Below are 18909 nucleotides of genomic sequence, written 5' to 3' on the forward strand. Positions count from 1 at the left end.
ATTCAGGCTTTTGATGGTACCTTTTAGTTCTTGTAGAGTGATGGGCCCCCTTAATGACTGCGCATCTTCCTCTAAAATCTTGGAAGTGTTGCTTTTTACTAAGTTGTCATTAGTTTTATGCCCAAAGTCATTCTATATACTCTAGTCGGTTAATACCACCGAAATGTCCAGTCGGTAATTACTAAGGTGTTGGTTATAGAAGAAAGGCTAGTCACTGAGATGAGACACAATGAGCTATCTACCGAGTAAAGTCCTTATGCCTACCAAGTAGCAAAGAAGGTATACCGAGTTAATCTAAACTGAGTGAAAACGTGTTACTAGATTCAATGAACTTGGACACATATGTGAAACGTGTTACAAGATTCGAGAACGTGGAACTGTTATTACATAGGAAATTGTATTTAAAGATTTTGTATGATTTTGAGGAGGTTTATCCAATGAAATAATTTCTATGTTTATTCATTCAATAAAACATGTTTGTATGATCGATGCAAGATAAGATCATCATCTCAGAGATCTATATAGACATAATGATTTGAGTATCTAAACAAGAGGGAAAATGATGAGTTAAAAATGAAAATCTTAAGAGAAGATAAGTTGTGATGATTGAATAGAGATATTTAGAGGTCACTAAGAAGGTTTTCAGAGAACAGTTTAAGGGACAGAGTATACAGAAGTGGTTACTGGGATGATTTATCAATTACCGAGGTATGCTATGAGAAAGGTAATTTCATATTGAGCACATAGAGTCTGCTATAACATTTCAGATGTAAAGTTGCAGATATTTTGTAAAGATTTTGATTGAATTATTTTGAGTTGAGTTAGAAACCTTTAACAGGGTAAAAGACTCTAACAGTCTATAAATTGTAAAGCCTTTAACTAGGTACAACATTTTTGTAAAAGTGTTTGTAAAATCCTTTAGCAAGGTAGATCTAAATATCTTTGTACTCCTAATAGGGTAAGCTATCAGAAATAGCTAAACATGTAGCTCTAACAGAGAAATCTTGATTATTGCAGCAGTGAAGTTGTGGGTGCCATCGCCACCACAGTTTTTCTCTCTAACAAAGAGTTTCTACGTAACCAAAATCTTTGTGTTATGGAGTGAAATGTGTATGGATGTTATTTCTATGATTATGTTTTAGCATTATATATTATGAGATCAACAATATTCAGTTTGTGTTTATCAGTAAAAATTTTTTTGAAGAAAAGTTTTGAAGTACTGATTCACCCCTCCCCTCTCAATACATTAGATTTCCTAGTGGGACTTAACAATTGGTATCAGAGCACTACTCTTGGTAAAGGGATTAACAGCCTAAAGAGAAAGATCCTATCATTGGAAGGCTATAAACAATCTCACAGAATTGTGAATCTTCAAGAAGAATTGGATCATGCTAATCAAGTGATTGCAGATATGCAGAGACAAATGCAAAGATCACTGAAAGTCAGAAGAAGGTTGTCTGATGATTTACAAGACTCACAAGAGTTGGTGGAACAAATTGAGACATCATCTGAGAACTACATATCAGAAGAGTCTGAAGAAATGATTGTAGAACGGAAAGAAAAGAACAAAGCACTGAATGAACAACTAAAAGAAATGAGAAGGAAACATGAGTGTTTTAGCACACAAATGACTGAAAATCTTGATGCATTGAGAACAACTGAAGATAATATGCGAAATGCAGAAAGAGAAAAACAACAACTAGAAGAAATGGTGTCTGAAAAGAATGATGAAATATCAAGGATGACTGGAGTTCAACATAATCTGTCTGATCAATTGGGTTATGCACATCATGAAGTGACTCTAAAAGACAATGAGAACCAAGCATTAAAACTTGAATTATCAAGATTGACCGATGAACTAGAAGAAGAAAAGAAGTCAAAAGAAACACTAAAGAAAAGTTATGAAGCGTCAAGAATGTTGGATGAGCAACTAAACTTAAGATCACCTAACAAATCTGTCGGACTTGGTTATAAAAGAAATAACTCTACCAAGAAAGAGATCAACACCATCAAGAAAGGAGAATCATCAAAGAAGGTTGGAAACAAAGATAAGATGAAGGACACGAAGCCTATTTGCAACTACTATGGAAAACAAGGACATACTGCCAACGTTTGTCAGATCAGAAAAGGTAAGCAACTGGATGTTACTAGATCTGATAATTATTGTTACAATTGCAATAAGTATGGTCACACATCTAAATAATGTAGGATAAAGTCTGTTAACAATTATCAGAAGGAAAAATTCAAGGGGTTTCACAAAAATTACAATAGATATGGACACAATACCGATAAGTGTTGGTTTAAGCAAAAAAGCTATATGTGGTCTCCACACCGAGAAAATGCTAGAAGCTACTAAACTCACATAGATCTCAACCGTCAATATACTTTAGTACCATGGGATTACAACACAAGAATATGGTGTGAATGTTGTGGAAGATACAAACATATAAGTGCTAACTGTATGATAAGGTTTGGAATGAACAACCAGAGGTCATGGAGAAATCCTGGAATGGATTTTTTTCATTGTCACAAAGTTGGACACTTGGCTAAAGACTGCACAAATCAACCCAGAGGAGATACTGAGGAGATAACAAGCAAACTACAAAAATAATGGAAAAATAAGGAAAATTGTGTCAACCAATGAAGAAAGCACCTTACCTATCGAGTTAGGTGCATCTACCTCAAATTAATCAATAAAGGTATGAAGGGACTGCATTCTCACAAGGTTAGATCTTAACAATTCCTATTTAATCATGTACATAATTTCAAAATCTGCATAGCTAAGATGCATTAACATTTTTTTTTGAAATATTATCTAGTCTCTTGATTTACCAGAGAAGTCGGTAAATACATTAAGCCTGTCTAGTCGGTAAAAGTGTATAAGGGAGATAGTCAGTTTGGTGGAACCGAGTGCATTTAATGCTTATTATACCTAACTGCACGAAGCCCGATAAGGTCAAGGATGTATTTAAAGTACTCTGCGCGGTCAGTTTACACTTGCCAGTTTTCAAAGAGCAGAGCTAAGCAAATCAAAGGTGATCAAACATTTCTAAGAGTGAATTCAAGGTATTTCACACAATCTAAAATGCATTTTCAAGCAAGTTAACCGATCAAAATCAGTTGTGAATATTTGCATTGTATTTACTAAGTTAACCGATCAAAATCAGAGCTAAGCAAATCAAAGGTGATCAAACATTTCTAAGAGTGAATTCAAGGTATTTCACACAATCTAAAATTCATTTTCAAGCAAGTTAACCGATCAAAATCAGTTGTGAATATTTGCATTGTATTTACTAAGTTGGAAGCATTTTTTGGTTATTTGAAACCCTAAGCTATTTCGTAAGTAGAATTCCAAGTTTGAAATGGCTCCCAAGGTGCAAAAACCCATTGTAGTTGAGACCATTGAGAAGCCATCAGTGAAATACACCTTACCTCCAAAAGTGGCATCTGAACCCGATGAGAAAACTACATTCTCTCTTATTCCGGATAGGGTTATGTTAATAGAAGATGTCAGATTTTATACTAAGTGTCCTGTTGAAGAGATAGGTCATACTGAAATTAAGGATATGTATGATGAATTGTGCACCGATGGAATCCTGGACAGCAAGTTTGAGCACATCAAAGTTAAGGGATTGACTGAAGCCCTAACCTATCCTTGAGTTTTCAAACCCCAATGGGTCAAATTTGTCTTGAGCAGAGTGCATGATGATTTTATGTGGCTAGAAGATCATCCTTGCAAGATCACCAAGGAGATTATTCACATAATAACCAGATACCCTATATTTGACCATGCTCGAGCACAGAAGATGATTTCATAGAAGGAATTGATAACATTAACCGGAGTTGAGTCTGATTGTAGAGGTCTTAAGTTAAACAATGTAACTGATGCAGAACTTAATTTTGCAATTAGAGTTATTGGTTATTGTTTCTTCCAGTCGGCAAGAGAAAATAGTGTACTGTGTGCAGTTGTAGATTTGGCCTATAAAATTATGAAAAAGGGTATGAAAATTGACTTATGTGAAGTGTTGCTAAAGAATCTTTTTGAAAATCTCAACACAATAAGGAAACTAAAGAAGAATAATATTGCTAACACACTAAAGTTTGGGTCACTCTTAGTGTGTCTGTTCTTCTATTTTTCAAAAATTCTTTCCATCTGTCGGTAACATTGTTTGGGAATTACACCAACCAATCACCCATCAGATAAATGATTTCATCAATCAGCTAGGTGATAATTTCAATGTGATAATGGATGATTACTTAAACAGTTTTCAGAAAAAGATGCATAGCAGGTACAAGATCCCACCTCAGCTAGTGGAAAAGTATAAGGATACCATCTGTTTTGAATTGGATACAAACTACTGTTATGTCAATGCAGTAGAGCCCAGGAATCAATCTTTACCACCTATGGGTTATGAGATTGATTTTGACATTGCTCAACAATAGATAGATGCCTTCTTAGTACTTCCAAGGTATGCTACCGAGATCAGGTATGGCACCTATGAAGAGGTAAAAGAAAAAGTAAAAATGAGCATTGAAGTACCAAAGGCTACCAGAAAAGCCACCAAAATGATCAAGGACTTAACAGAAAAATTTGGAGAACGTTCTATCTCCACACCTACTAAGCCAGCAAGTAGGAAAAATGATCAACTTTCTATTGAAGAAGAATCTGAAGCTCAAGAAGTAGCAATTACACTGAGCACCGAGTTGCCATGGGGCAAAATCTTGAAAAGGAAGAAACAAGATACAACCAAGGTATCACTGACCCTGCCAGTAAAGCAACTGAACACTAGATCATCTGTTGTATCACCTGGTAAGAGGAAGAAAAATGTTGAAAAACCTAAGGTTACTAAAACTTATAAAAAGACGACCAGAAGAGTAATTTTGAATAAAGAGTCAAATGATATAGAATCTGAAGATGCAAATAAATTTAAGATTGTAAAAAGCACAAAGGAAGATGTACACATTGTTGATAATTTTTGTGCAAAATTAAAACAATATGGTGGATTTGGGTCATTTAGATATGTAAAGTATGACTCCATAACATAAGAAGAGAAGAGATAAATAGAAGACTAAGTAGTTTGTACACTTCTCAAGTTTCGAGTAGTTCCATTGGAAGTAACTAAATTTCTTCCAAAAACATTGTACTCTCATATTGACAATAGATGGAAATATGCTATGGACTCGGAGAAGGAGATAAGAGAAAGAGTTTTGGTACATCTTTTTCTAGATATGTCGGTAGATGATATAAAAGATCATTTGGAAAACTACCAGACAAATTTTCAAGTAAAGAAAAGGGCCTTGAAAATGATGAATGGCCTTTATCTTGAAGTAGAGAATGAAACTAAAGAAAAATGGTAGGAAATATTCAGAATTCAGAACGAAGAGCCTCAAGGTGAAGTGGGGATAGTTGACATCACCAAGCAAGATCCTGCTTCAACTATTCAGTTAGATGAGGATATAATGGACACTGAGGCACATGAAGAAGAAATGATAGAAGGGAATGCCTATGCCAAACTGGTATCAAGTGAATCAGTTTTGGAACAAGTTAGTCCTATCCTCCGATAACTCAACAAGTTTCAACCGAGAAACCACAGAACACAGATCAAGGTAAAGAGGGTCAAAAGGATACACAAGGTGAATCTATCTCTCAGGCCATTGGCAAGAAAACTTCCCAAGCACCATCAAACACTGAAACTGTTGCCACTAAGACCCCAAGCAAGGAAACACAAAAGGATACAATAGAAGCTACATGAACCAACAAAAGTGTTGCCTCCACCAACCAACTTATCAAGGAAGGACAAGCCACCAAAGCCATTGTCCCCATTCAATCAGTGAAGGCATCATCATTAAAGGAGAAGAAAGCAAAGAAGCACAATTTCGAGATAGATCTGTCAAAGCCTATTGTGTTACCGAATGTTGATATTGCAAAACTAAAAGGGTAAGCACTGATAGAATTCAATGAGATTTGTAAAGCCAAAGCAGAGTAAGAAAGACAAATAGAAATACAAAAGAAGAACCTAGTACTTCAGAAGGTCAAGACTTTATTGACAAACATGCTACCTAAAGCTACCGTAAATAAAGATGCTACCATCCATATGCAACTGGATGCACTACTCACTCAATTGGAAGAATCAGGAGTAGAAGCATTAGAATACCTTTAGCAAATTGAACAAAAAAGAGCCAACTGCCAAGATGATTGAAGAAGTGTAGAAAGCAATTGCTATAGGTAAAACTAAGCTTATTGGATTCATTGCTTAGTTGTCCCCTCAACTCAAGCATATTATTTATTTATTTCATAAGTTATGTACGTTCTCATTCTTTATCAAAGATATCAAGAATAAGACCGAATTCATTGAAAAAGAGATAACCGATCTCTGAAATAAATTGACTACTGAGCCAAATTCTATTCAGCATTTTTATACAAAACTTCAAACTCTTATGGCTCAATAGTTAGAACTTTGAAATGAAGAGCACAAAATAATGATGGATATCATAACTCTTCAAACATTATTTATTCCCCATTTATCATCTATTCAAGAGAAGATCAACCAAGCTACCCAATTGTCCACTCAAACAGAGGGAAGCACTTTAGATGGTTTGATCTCACTGTCAACTGATATTACAGCTCAGAATTATCTAATGGAAAGTGTCAAGGATGCACTTACCAATGCTCTCAAAGATGCTCATACAAAGTATAAATCTATTTTTTATTAGTTGCCCCCACCAAATGGTAACTAGTTTTGATGTTTGTCAAAAAGGGCGAGTGTACCGAGCATACAGAGTATCTGAGTATACAGAGTTTATAATATATACATACCGAGTGTACAGTTGAAATTGACAGGCGGAGCATAGAACATCAGGAGCATGAAATACAGAGTATAGATCATCAAGTTATATACAACATATTGATAAGGGGAGTATGCATTTGAGTATGTATTTGAAAAAATGTATATACTGTCATTTCAGTTTATTTTTTAAGTATATCGATTTTGTATTATGACTTTGAAAGGAGTTTTGTCAAACATACCAAACTAATATCAAAAGTGAAGATTGTTGGTATTTACTAAGTTGTCATTAGTTTTATGCCCAAAGTCATTCTATATACTCTAGTCAATTAATACCATCGAAATGTCCAATCGATAATTACTAAGGTGTCGGTTACAGAAGAAAGGCTAATCACCAAGATGAGACACATCGAGTTGTCTATCGAGTAAAGTTCTTATGCATACCGAGCAGCAAAGAAGGTATACTGAGTTAATTTGAATTGAGTTAAAACGTGTTATGAAATTCAATGAACCTGGACACACATGTGAAACATGTTACAAGATTCGAGAACATGGAACCGTTATTACATAGGTAATTGCATTTAAAGATTTTGTATGATTTTGAGGAAGTTTATCCAATGAAATAATTTCTATGTTTATTCATTCGATAAAAAATGTTCGTATGATCAATGCATGATAAGATCACTGTCTCAGAGATCTATATATACAAAATGATTTGAGTATCTAAACAAGAGGGAAAATGATGAGTTAAAAATAAAAATCTTAAGAGAAGATAAGATGTGATGATTGAATAGAGATATTTAGAGGTCACCGAGAAGGTTTTTTCATAGAACAGTTTAAGGGACAGAGTATACATAAGTGGTTACCAAGATGATTTATCAATTACCGAGGTATGCTATGAGCAAGGTAATTTCATATTGAGCACATAGAGTCTGCTATAACATTTCAGATGTAAAGTTGCAGATATTTTGTGAATATTTTGATTGAATTATTTTGAGTTGAGTTAGAAACCTTTAACAGGGTAAAAGACTCTAACAAAGTCTATAAATTGTGAAGCCTTTAACTAGGTACAACATTTTTGTAAAAGTGTTTGTAAAATCTTTTAGCAAGGTAGATCTAAAGATCTTTGTGCTCCTAACAGGGTAAGCTATTTGAAATAGCTAAACATGTAGCTCTAACTGAGCAATCTTGATTATTGCAGTAGTGAAGTTGTGGGTGCCATCCCCGCCGTAGTTTTTCTCTCTAACAAAGAGTTTCTACGTAACCAAAATCTTTGTGTTATGGAGTGAAATGTGTATGGATGTTATTTCTATGATTATGTTTTAGCATTATATATTATGAAATCAGTAATATTAAGTTTGTGTTTATCAGTAAAATTATTTTTGAAGAAAAGTTTTGAAGTACTGATTCACCCCTCCCTTCTCAGTACATTAGCTTTCCTTGTCGGACCTAACAGGAAGGAATAATCCTTCTGCACCTTTCTCTTGCCTCCCAGGAATTCACAGAGTCTTCAGACATGAGGAGACCTTTACAAAATTTGAAGAATGCCTCCTTGATATCTTCCAAGTCCTTTACTTTTCTGTTTTCTACCCAAATCCTATCAATTTGGTCTCTACACTGTTTTCGCTTCAACATATTGAAGAAAAACTTGGATCCTTTATCCTCAAATTGCATCCAATGCACTCGAGCCCTGATTATGGTCTCTTTGGTCTTAGTCTATTGATGCTTTGTAAGGCTAACCCAGCCAAGGCTACCTTTTGAGTAATCTCAATACTGCAGGGATTGTCTTGGATCTTAGCCTCACACAAGTGGAAGTTTTCAGGTACTGTTTTCTCTTTCCACCTATAATCCCTTACTTTCTTCTACCCTATGGTTTGAAGCAGCACCTACCAACTATCAACATTCTGCTTCCATCCGTCCACACAAGAGTTCAATAATCTATTCCTTTTGTTAAACATCCTGACAATCTTGACCGCACTCAACACATCTGAATCTAAAAGAAAGCTGGAGTTCAGAAATAATTTATCCTTAGGAGCTCCTTGGCTCTCAGGGTAGTCTCTGAGCCTAACATGAGAGATGATAGGATGGTGGTCTGAAAGAGTGGTTGGAAAAACTGGCATGAGATTGCCATTATTGCCTAGGTCAAAGGAGAAATGGTCTTTATTAACATAGAACCTATCCAGCCTATAAAAGATCCTATGCTTCCCACTCTGATAGTTGCACCATGTGTACCAAATTTTGGAGTTATCTTTCTTTTTGCAGAACAGAGGGTCAAACAACTATTTTTGGCTTTTCAATCTTTACCAGTGAATTTTCTCCATCCCTTTCCATTCCATAGGGATACCTCCACTTTTGTCTTCCTGAGTTTCAACTATATTAAAGTCACCCCTTACAATTTAGAGAATATTCAGTAGTGTAGTGATCCAATCCCATAATGCAATTCTCTCTCTGTAGTCGTTGGAGGCATAAACAGAACAAATTCCAAATCTAATTCCATTATCCTCTAGGGACACCCAGACCACTTTGTTACACAGTGAGCATCCTTGGTTTACCATGCGCTCTTTCCATTTGGGGTTAATCAGTATTCCAACACCTCCTCTACCTTTGTCATGCTTTGAGGAGACCTTGATAGAGTCTTTCCATATAAATTATAGGTTGACTTCCAGGGTAAACTTTACAACCTTGAGTTCTTGAAGCATAATAAGTCTGCGTTCTTATGTTGGTTGACAAACCTTCTAATGATTTGTTTCTTGTCTGTAGATTCCAGACGCCTAATGTTCTAGGAGATGCACTTCATCTTGACTCAGTGTATTGTTTTATTCTTTGGATGCTTTAAACTTGTTAAAGCATCTCGGGAGATCTTTCTTCTCCTCATTATTCCTTTTTTATTAGCACCCTTGTTTTTGGATCCCAGAGGTCTACCCCTTCTTCTAGAGATTGCCTCGGGGTTTTCATTATCTGTTTTGTATTCTCCTTCTTCTCATGTGTACTCTTCTCCCTAGTCCTCCTCTTTGATTTCAGAAGCCTTCCTATTGTTCCCCTGACTGGGGGTCTCCGAGGTCTCAGAACAAGGCTCCAAAGACTTCAACCTATCTAGAAGATCTAAATTAACACCATCGCTAGATAGTGGATTAGCTTCACCAGCCTTAGGATCAACAAGAATCACCTCAATCACACAGATATCCTCAAGCTCTACAAACATCTTAGGGGGAATGACAGAGTTCGCATCAGGAGTGGGTTCAGTTTGGGAAGAAAGCTCTGCCTCAGTGATGTATGGAGTATCTTTTGATGGATCCATTTCAAATGAAACATCCATGTCTTCCAAACTTCTGTGAGAAGTTTTATTCATCACCCCAGACCGCCTCCCTCCTAAAGTCAGCTCACTACTCACACCGTCTCTATCCTTAGGGTTTAAAACTCCAGGGTTATCACCATTAGAAGCTAGGCTAGAGAATTTCATCTCTGGGGGGACCTCAAGGCCATCATCCTCCATTGGCGATGTTAAATTGCTATCCAAATTTATCTTATTAGTCACATACATTGAATTACTAGGATAATTTGCCCTAATTTTTCCCAATGCTAATTGTTGAGCATTTTTCCTCTTTCTTTTCTTAGGATTTTTCCCCACAATCTGAAACTCATCATGCGAATTCTTATTTATCTGTTTTAGAGAATTTGAGATCGTAGAGTGAGGGGTGGGGGCAATTCTAGACCTACCAGAGTTGAAATTTTTTCCAAGTTCCTGGGGTTTAGAATTTTCTCCATTTAGTATATTATTGATTTTTTACTAATGCCATTGAGGTTTTCCATGCTTGGGACGCACATTGTATGAACATGTGGTGGGTTATCGGATTGATTGCGAGATCTATTCGAGCCCTTAAGTTTATTAATAATAGGGCAATTATTGCGAATATGCCCCTCTTTCCTACAGAGAAAGCACACATTCACCCCACCAAGGATTTCAACAAGGAATACAACAACTTCGGATTCAAGATTAATATTAACTGTTTTGGGGAAATCACAAATAGGGTTAATTGATATCAATACCCTAGCATCCAAATGTGGAATAAGCGAGGATGAATTATCCACCTGAATAGCTTTTCCTATCAGTTCCATGATTTGGGGTATGAATCTCCATAATAGTGGAGGCACTTCTCGAATTAAAACCCATCTAAGGCACCTCTTCAATCGAATGGTAACCTCACATTTGACCCATCAAGCTCCAATACAAACTTGCAATACAAAGATCCAAAATGCAAACCCCAAATTTCTCTCAATTGGCAAACCAATGGCACTCTAATGGCTCTGATACCATGTGAGATTTTGCCAAGATCAAGAGGAATGGAAAGCACAAATAAGAGAGAACAAAATGGATGATATAAATAAACTATATTCGATCAAGAAAATATTGATCAACTGGATCATTAATCCTTACATACAATGAATATGAGCCTTCTTATATAGGCAAGGCTATATGGATATGTGAGCACACAAACATGACATCTGGCTCAATAAGAAACAAGGGTAGGTAGGAAATAGGTGTGGGTAGGTAGGAGAAACAGTATAATAGTCCACACGAGATGGATCACCCACTGAATGTGGAGTGTAGCAATAAGATCAACACCATAAAAGGTGGAAATTCTCCTACACGCACTATCCCAATGTGGCACAAACACAAGTGTCTCATACCCAAACTACTATGAAATGCATTTTCTAAGTAAGCTTAAGTAAGGTGTAATAATATCCAAGATGAATAATTATTTACACCAACAATTTTATTGATAGAATTTTGATATTCTTTACATTTTGATAACCCTATGGATAAGGAGTCTTAATAGGAAGAGTTTGAGGTTTTCTGGTTGAAATGATTAGAAATGAGGTTTGAATAGCTTAAAAATATAACTATGAATCATTTGCAACCACTATTTCACTGGGAAACAATCAATTAGGCCAAAATTCAGTCTCTTAGGAGAGCTAATAACCATGGTTAATTGTTCACTTTTTTATATGATATGATTGGATATGAGATAATCCAAGAACTAAGGATAACGATAAAAGAATGACATGATTTAGAATAAAAAAATAAAAAAATATCATAGAGTAAACACATAATTACAAATCTAGAAATGGGACACAAAAGGGACATGTATCTGAAATCTGCACCTAAAAATGGCAAAAAGGTGTTTTAAGTACCCTACTTGTGGAGATGCTTCCTGCAACTAACACTTCAAATTCTAGATCGAGATATTTTATAGATGACACTCTTTGAAATTAAGCCAAAAGTGTGAGACGTGTGATAATTTACAAAAACCACGAGTTTTTTCTTGTTCAAAATCTATAACTATAACTTTGAGCCATTTCTTTAAAATTATACAAATTTAGTACGTCAGATCTATAACTTGCATAGAAAAAGGGGAAAAAAGTTATGTTGCATAGAGGCTTGATTAAGTAAAACCTCGAGTAGTATTTACCTTCCCTATAACTATGATATGATGTGAGATAGCTTACCCCTAGTAGAGAAGAGGTTTAAAATCTTAAAGGAAATGTTGAAATGATAATTGATACTTTTTGTATGAACTTATTTCCCTAGAGTATTCACAATACTTGATATTGCTTGATAGGAGTTAATTCATACCTTTATTAATAGAGAAAAAAAAAACATGATCATGATTGCTAAACTTGAATTATTGAATGCTTGAGTTTAGATCTCTCCTCAAGTGCCTTGAATATTCCTAATTAAATGTCTTAATTTGTTGAAATTAAGAGATATTGAAATGAGGGGGAGGGAGTTATATTTATGCATAAATTACACCATTTGTGTTAAAATTTTGAAGAAGGTTGACATCGAGGAGCACCTTCTTTCTCGACATTTTCTTGACTATTAGAGGTTCAAATTTAGGCCAAAAGGCTAGACTAAGGTGCTAAGTGTGATAGTCCAATAAGACTACTGTAGTGGGTACCATAGTACTAGATTTTTTATCCAAAACTAACATTAGTGAGCTCAAGATTATGCTATAGTAGTTTATAACCTCTACTATAGGTATGAAATTATGTGAGCAACCTTATCCCAGGTAGAGTAGAGGTGGAAAATCCTGAAGAAAATATTGAATTGACAAATGATACCTTTCCTATGAAATTCTCTTCCTTAGGCATTCACAGTGCTCAGTGTTGCTTGATAGGAATTGATGGCTAACTTCTTTAATAAATAAACACCTAACTTGATCATGATTGTTGAACTTGAATTATTGAATATTTGACTTTATATCTCTCCTCAAGTGCCTTGAATATTACTGATTGAATTTCTCAATTAGAGTGATGATTTGGAATTAGGATATGTTGAAATGAGGCTAAGGGAGTTGTATTTATACACAGTTTAAATATATTATGTTTAAATTTTGAAGAAGGATGGCATCCAGTATCACTCTCTTGGTTTACATTTTCTTGACTATTAGAGGTTCAAATATAATCTTGAAAAGGCTAGACTAGGGTGCTAAGTGTCATACTCCAAGATGACTAGGGTGGTAGGTACCATAGTCCTGGAATTTTTAGCCAAAACCAATGTAACCCCATGTCCCCATGTCGCTACGTAAGTGCATTATCTGCTTAAATTTAAGGAGTTGGTGTGTCCCCATGCAAATTTTTATTTATAGGAAAGGGATAAATTGGAATCTATCCCTATTGTAGTGGAGAAGAAGCTGCATAGAAATAAAAAATAAGCTTTGAAAAGGGGGGGGGGGGCTAGAAATAACTAGTAGTTGCTTATTAAAAAAATTGATATGTGGCTCCACAAATTTATTTCCCTCCTTTTTATATGTCTCCAATCTTTTCTCTTGAATTTATTGTAGAAATTATTATTAATGATTTCATCTAAATTTTTTTAAGATATTTGCTTAAAACATAAGCATAAAAAATTAAATTTGCAGGGGGGCACGAGGTACATAAATTGTTCCTAAAAATATTCAATAGTGGCTAGCAGCAAAATAAAAAAATGGCATGGGTTCTTGACCTAAGTGAGGTCAAAATTGTCTTGGCCTTCCAAATTTGGCCATAGACACAAGAAAGCTACGATACCATCCCAGTTTAGCATTGGTGTCTAGGTTTAATACTGGTCTCTAGCTTTAGTATTGAAGTTATGATAGTCTATTGTAGTTTAATCATAGTTCTATTGTCCTATCATGCAAATATATGCTAGGGATAATTAAACAAGACACTACAAATGTAGAGGAAATATCCCTGAGTGTCTGTGATGCTACCCAAGTCTGAAAATGATAAAAAATTGACTTAGGAGAAGAAATCAACAATGAGTCCCCTAGGTGCTAGCACAAACACAATGTGAAAGTAGAATATTAGATGGTTTGTAACGATATTAGTAATACTCCTAATATCTTAACTAATACAAAGGTTGCAAGGACACTCAAACACAACACCTTTTGACATTTAGGAACCTTTACAACACTCTACAAGAGGGTATGAATCAACACAAACACTTCACAATACCACTTGAAATACAACTAGTACACATTTTGAAGGTACAATTTGTCAAAAAGATAACCCAAGATCAAAAGAAGACATCTTAGATTAGTTTTCATCCCCCCAAAGAAGTTTCTATATACATTTACCATATAAAAGAAACTTAATCATTCACAAAACATACTAATTCATAACCAATTAGATATTCCAGTTAATAAGATGTCCTCTCTATGGGAGGTCTAATAAGCAATATTAGAGTTCACATTGCTAGAGGGCTCAAATATCTTTCAATATAAAACTACATTTCATTGAATCTATAGAAGAGACTAAATAATACATGAGAATGAATCTTGTGAACATCTCAATACAATATCCTTCAGAGTTTAATGATGGTATGCATGATATCAATCCACATGGAATCAAAAGATTTTCTCGCTCCATGCTAGAAAATAGTGACAAGGATAAAAACTTTGACATGTCTCCTTTCCAAAAACAACACTCACTATTTATATTAAGTCCAGCTGTCCAGAAATATTAAATTAGCACCTACAAATACATTTAGGAAATAATGTCCTTTTTAAATATAGTGTTAAAAAAAGCCCTTACATTGGTAAAAAAATCAACATAAGATTAGATCTTGTGAAATAAAATATCAATTAATTAAAAATTGAAATAAATACAGAACTTTTTTTAATCTTTTGCTTGCTTCTACTTAGAATTGTTATCATTCATTCGATAAAACATTCTCTACTTCTTATATCAAAGGATTTTATTAATTGCTCTACTTCTTATATCAATGGATTTTATTAATTGCTATCAAACCGCCAGCAGAGTTCCGGCAAACAAACGTACTGAGTGTAACTACTGTTGAAATTTGATAGGAATCCTTGAAATCTGATTTTAAATCTTGAAAACTTGAAATTACAGTTGTTTTCGCAAGTTACCAATTTTATTTAATTAACATTTCAATTTTTTATTTTTTATTTGTGATTATAATCGATTATTTCAGATATATATATATATATATATGAAGAAAATACTATTGTTGAGGGAGGAGGTAGAAACAAGGGTTTAGTTAGATCTACAAATGTGGGTACCCATTTTAAAGTTCCCCTATTAGTGATTGTTGTTTTGTAACGTAGGGAAAAGTGAGTTCCCATTAGCTTAAAATAATAGTGTTATCATACATGTACCTATCAATAGTGGGTTCATATTCTAAATGGGTATGCATTTATAATAGATTATCATTTCAAGATTTCAAAGATTTCAAATCATAATAGGTATCTTTAGGAATGTGTGTGTTTAAGTTTGCAACCTTATTAGTAAATAGGCAATTATTTCTTATGAAAATCATAATGGTTACCAATATAAAATGGGCACATGTTTAAGCTAGGAAGCTCATTCATAAATAGGTACCTATGTTTTATAAAATGGGTTCTTATTTCTATTAAAATTTATTCAAATATTGACACTTCCACTAAATGAGGACCCATTAACTTGCATGTACCTTGTAAATAAACATAAATAAGGTAAAACCTTAAATAATTATTTACACCAGAAAAAAATTAGATAAGAAAATAATACTACAAAGCAACTAATGTATTATTTAGGAACAAGAACAACTATAGAAATACTCGTAGATTTCTTAGACTTTCCATAAATCATCATAAATTATATGTCATTCTTGAAAGAAATCATCCATTTTAGACTCCATAATATTCTAGAAAGATGCTTATGGCATGTCTCGTAATATTCTAGTGTAACTTTCCTTGACTTCACCATCTAAGACATCATAAGATCTATCATAAAATTTATCATCGCGGGTTCCTATATCTCCTCAAGGTACTATTTCATGGCATTTCACAATTCCAAATATCTAACACAAGACATACCAAGCATTAAGAACTTACGAAATTTGACACATCTTAATTTCAATTAACATTACCTAAATTTTTTTTTGTTGTTGTGATAATTATCTATTCAAAATTATTTTTAAAATATTAAAACATAAATTAATTAATATATATATATATCATCATAACTTAAATTTATATTTTACTATAATTTTATACAACATTTAATATTCTATCAAAAATCTTGTTTTGATAAGATACAATCTTTGAAAAGTTTAATATAAACGTTTTAGGAAAATACATAACCCATCAAATCTGACCCAAAAAGATAATTCAATTTAAAAAAATATATCTCAAATAAAATTATATATAAATATTTTACAAAGTTTAATTTCTCTAGACATTGATTTATCATTTCCACTATTTTGAGCAATATATCCTTCTACCAAAATTTCAAAATAAACATTAATTTTTTTTAATTTAAATAATGCACAATTATGGCTCCAATCGAATTCCAAAACGGTAACACACATTAATTTGTAACTTTATATGACATGTTTTTTCTCATATACGATGTACTCTAAGGGCATTCCCTAACGGTGTGGCCATTGAATCTCCATAAACATTTGCAAGTATAAAGCAACCCTACAGTTAAATAACTCAAATAGTTCTCTAAATTTTATAGCACTCTCGACTTGACGTGAAAGAGTCTAGATCTTTATATCTTATTCAAGAAGAAAGAGTTGATAATGGATTTTTTACAGGAACTCCCCGAACAGATATTTCGAGACATTCTACTAAGAATATCGTATGAATCTCAGTCAAAGATTAAGCAGTTGTTGAAGCCTGCCAAAGAAATGATGGAATGCTTCAAATTTTATCAAGATAGAATTAAGTTTGGGCTGGCCAATAAATATATATGTTTTCTTCAGCGTTGTGAGGTATCTATATACGATCCTATTGATCATTCATGTAAACCTTTTCGAACTGAACATGAAATCTCACACTCTTCTAAGATTATAAATGTGAATCATAAGATAGTTGTGCTAGACGGGCACTTTTCTTTAAGTCCAAAGATTTGGATATATGATTTATTATCTAGTACATGGAAGCGAGGTGCTGATATTCCAACCCCGAGTGATAGAAATAAGTATGCATGGTGTGCTTCACCTGATGGATCAATTTACATTGCAGGAGGATATGACACTATTGCTGGCCGTAAGCTCCGTGACGCAGCAGTTTATAAAGTAGATGAAGACAAGTGGGAGCTTCTTCCTCAGATGTACGAAAATGTTGGTCGGTACTGTAGAGGTTTTTTTATTGAAGGAATGTTTTATGTCCTATATCGTTATAGAACTCAAAGATTTGATCCCAACACAAGAGTATGGACAACAATAGCAAATATGTCTTTGCCTTATTCCTATTACTACGATCTTCTATATGCATTTGGACGACTAATTGCATTTACGACCAAAGGAATAGAAGAATATGATTGGGAAGGAAGTGTATGGAGAGAAGTGGAACCGCTCCCTCAAGGCTTTACAGTTCTCCATGCCACAGTGTGGTATGATCGAATTTTCTTGCGGGGATATAGCAATTTTATGCGTCCCATTTTTTATATGTATAAACCTGGAGCAGCATTAACCGAGAGGTGGATTTCTATCGAAGAGCCAAACATTTTTCTGGAAAACTATGTCGAATCTATTGTCACAATAGAAATTTAATATATCCCTGCCCATTTCATTACTAATATCATTTGAAACATATGATTGTTCAAAATAGCTTTGAGATATCTATTCCTTTAAATCTTACAATTTGTTTTCCTCTGTCAATGTATCAAAAATTTTCAGCAATAATATCATATTTTTATTTCAGAAAATAAAATATTTTATTTATATTTCATTTTTATTTTTAAAAAACAAAAATCATTATTACTATTATTCATTTTGTACATGTCATGATATCAATTTTTGCTGAATTTTATTAAACAATTCTATCTTGTCAATTTTTGAAACTGAATAATAAATTCATAAAGAATAAAACTTAAGGATAACAAAACCCAAACACCATGATTGAAACTTAAATTTGATGATACATTATTATAAATGATATAAATTAAAAACAAATCATCTTGCATACTTATACCTACTTTGTCAGTTGAAAAGGATAAGCAAAGACAATTACATATAAAAACATACATTTCACAATAAATAGGGTGTGTCTTTAGGTTTCTGTTGTAACTATTTTGGTAGCAATTTTGTAACTAGTGTAATGGTGTAAAATTTTCTTTTCAACTTTAATTTAACATAAAAAAAATAATCTATATTAAACCATTTAAAATTGAATATTAAAAATAATAGTGTACATTACACAAACAAATGAGAGGGAAGATTTTATAAATGAATGCTTATGTTTGGTAATAAATAACAATCTCTCAAACAATATTGTACTCCCCAAATTAATATTGGTATTAAAATCTTGAGCCTAAAAGCACTGGTTTAGCAAGATAAAAATATATAGTTACTAGGAAAATGAAAATGTGCAAGGTACTAAACAAATTTATGTTTCTGCTGAAACTATTTTGGTAGTGATTTTGTAACTACTGCAATGGTTAATTTTGAATCTTTACACACTAAACTCTGTAAAATTTTCTTTTCAGCTTTAATTTAATATTAGAAATGAATGTTTATGTTTGGTAATAAATAACAATCTCTCAAACAATATTGTAGTCCCAAATAAATATTGGTATTAAAATCTTGAGCCTAAAAGCACTGGTTTAGTAAGATAAAATATATAATTAC

General features: G+C 33.5%; 1 protein-coding gene across 1 annotated transcript; it reads left to right on the forward strand.

Moving 5' to 3' along the window:
• The first annotated feature begins 16857 nt into the window (after positions 1 to 16857).
• Positions 16858 to 17832, forward strand: LOC131036452 (F-box/kelch-repeat protein At1g26930-like). The gene has a single exon (XM_057968341.2). The coding sequence runs from the start codon at positions 16858 to 16860 to the stop codon at positions 17830 to 17832; it is 975 nt and encodes a 324-aa protein (XP_057824324.2).
• The last annotated feature ends 1077 nt before the right edge of the window (positions 17833 to 18909 follow it).

The sequence above is a fragment of the Cryptomeria japonica genome, chromosome 7 (genome assembly GCF_030272615.1).
Source record: "Cryptomeria japonica chromosome 7, Sugi_1.0, whole genome shotgun sequence".
NCBI lineage: Eukaryota > Viridiplantae > Streptophyta > Pinopsida > Cupressales > Cupressaceae > Cryptomeria > Cryptomeria japonica.

What these genes read in the sequence shown, in the direction of transcription:
- LOC131036452 (XM_057968341.2), top strand. Translation starts at nt 16,858, where the DNA reads ATGGATTTTTTACAGGAACTCCCCGAACAGATATTTCGAGACATTCTA.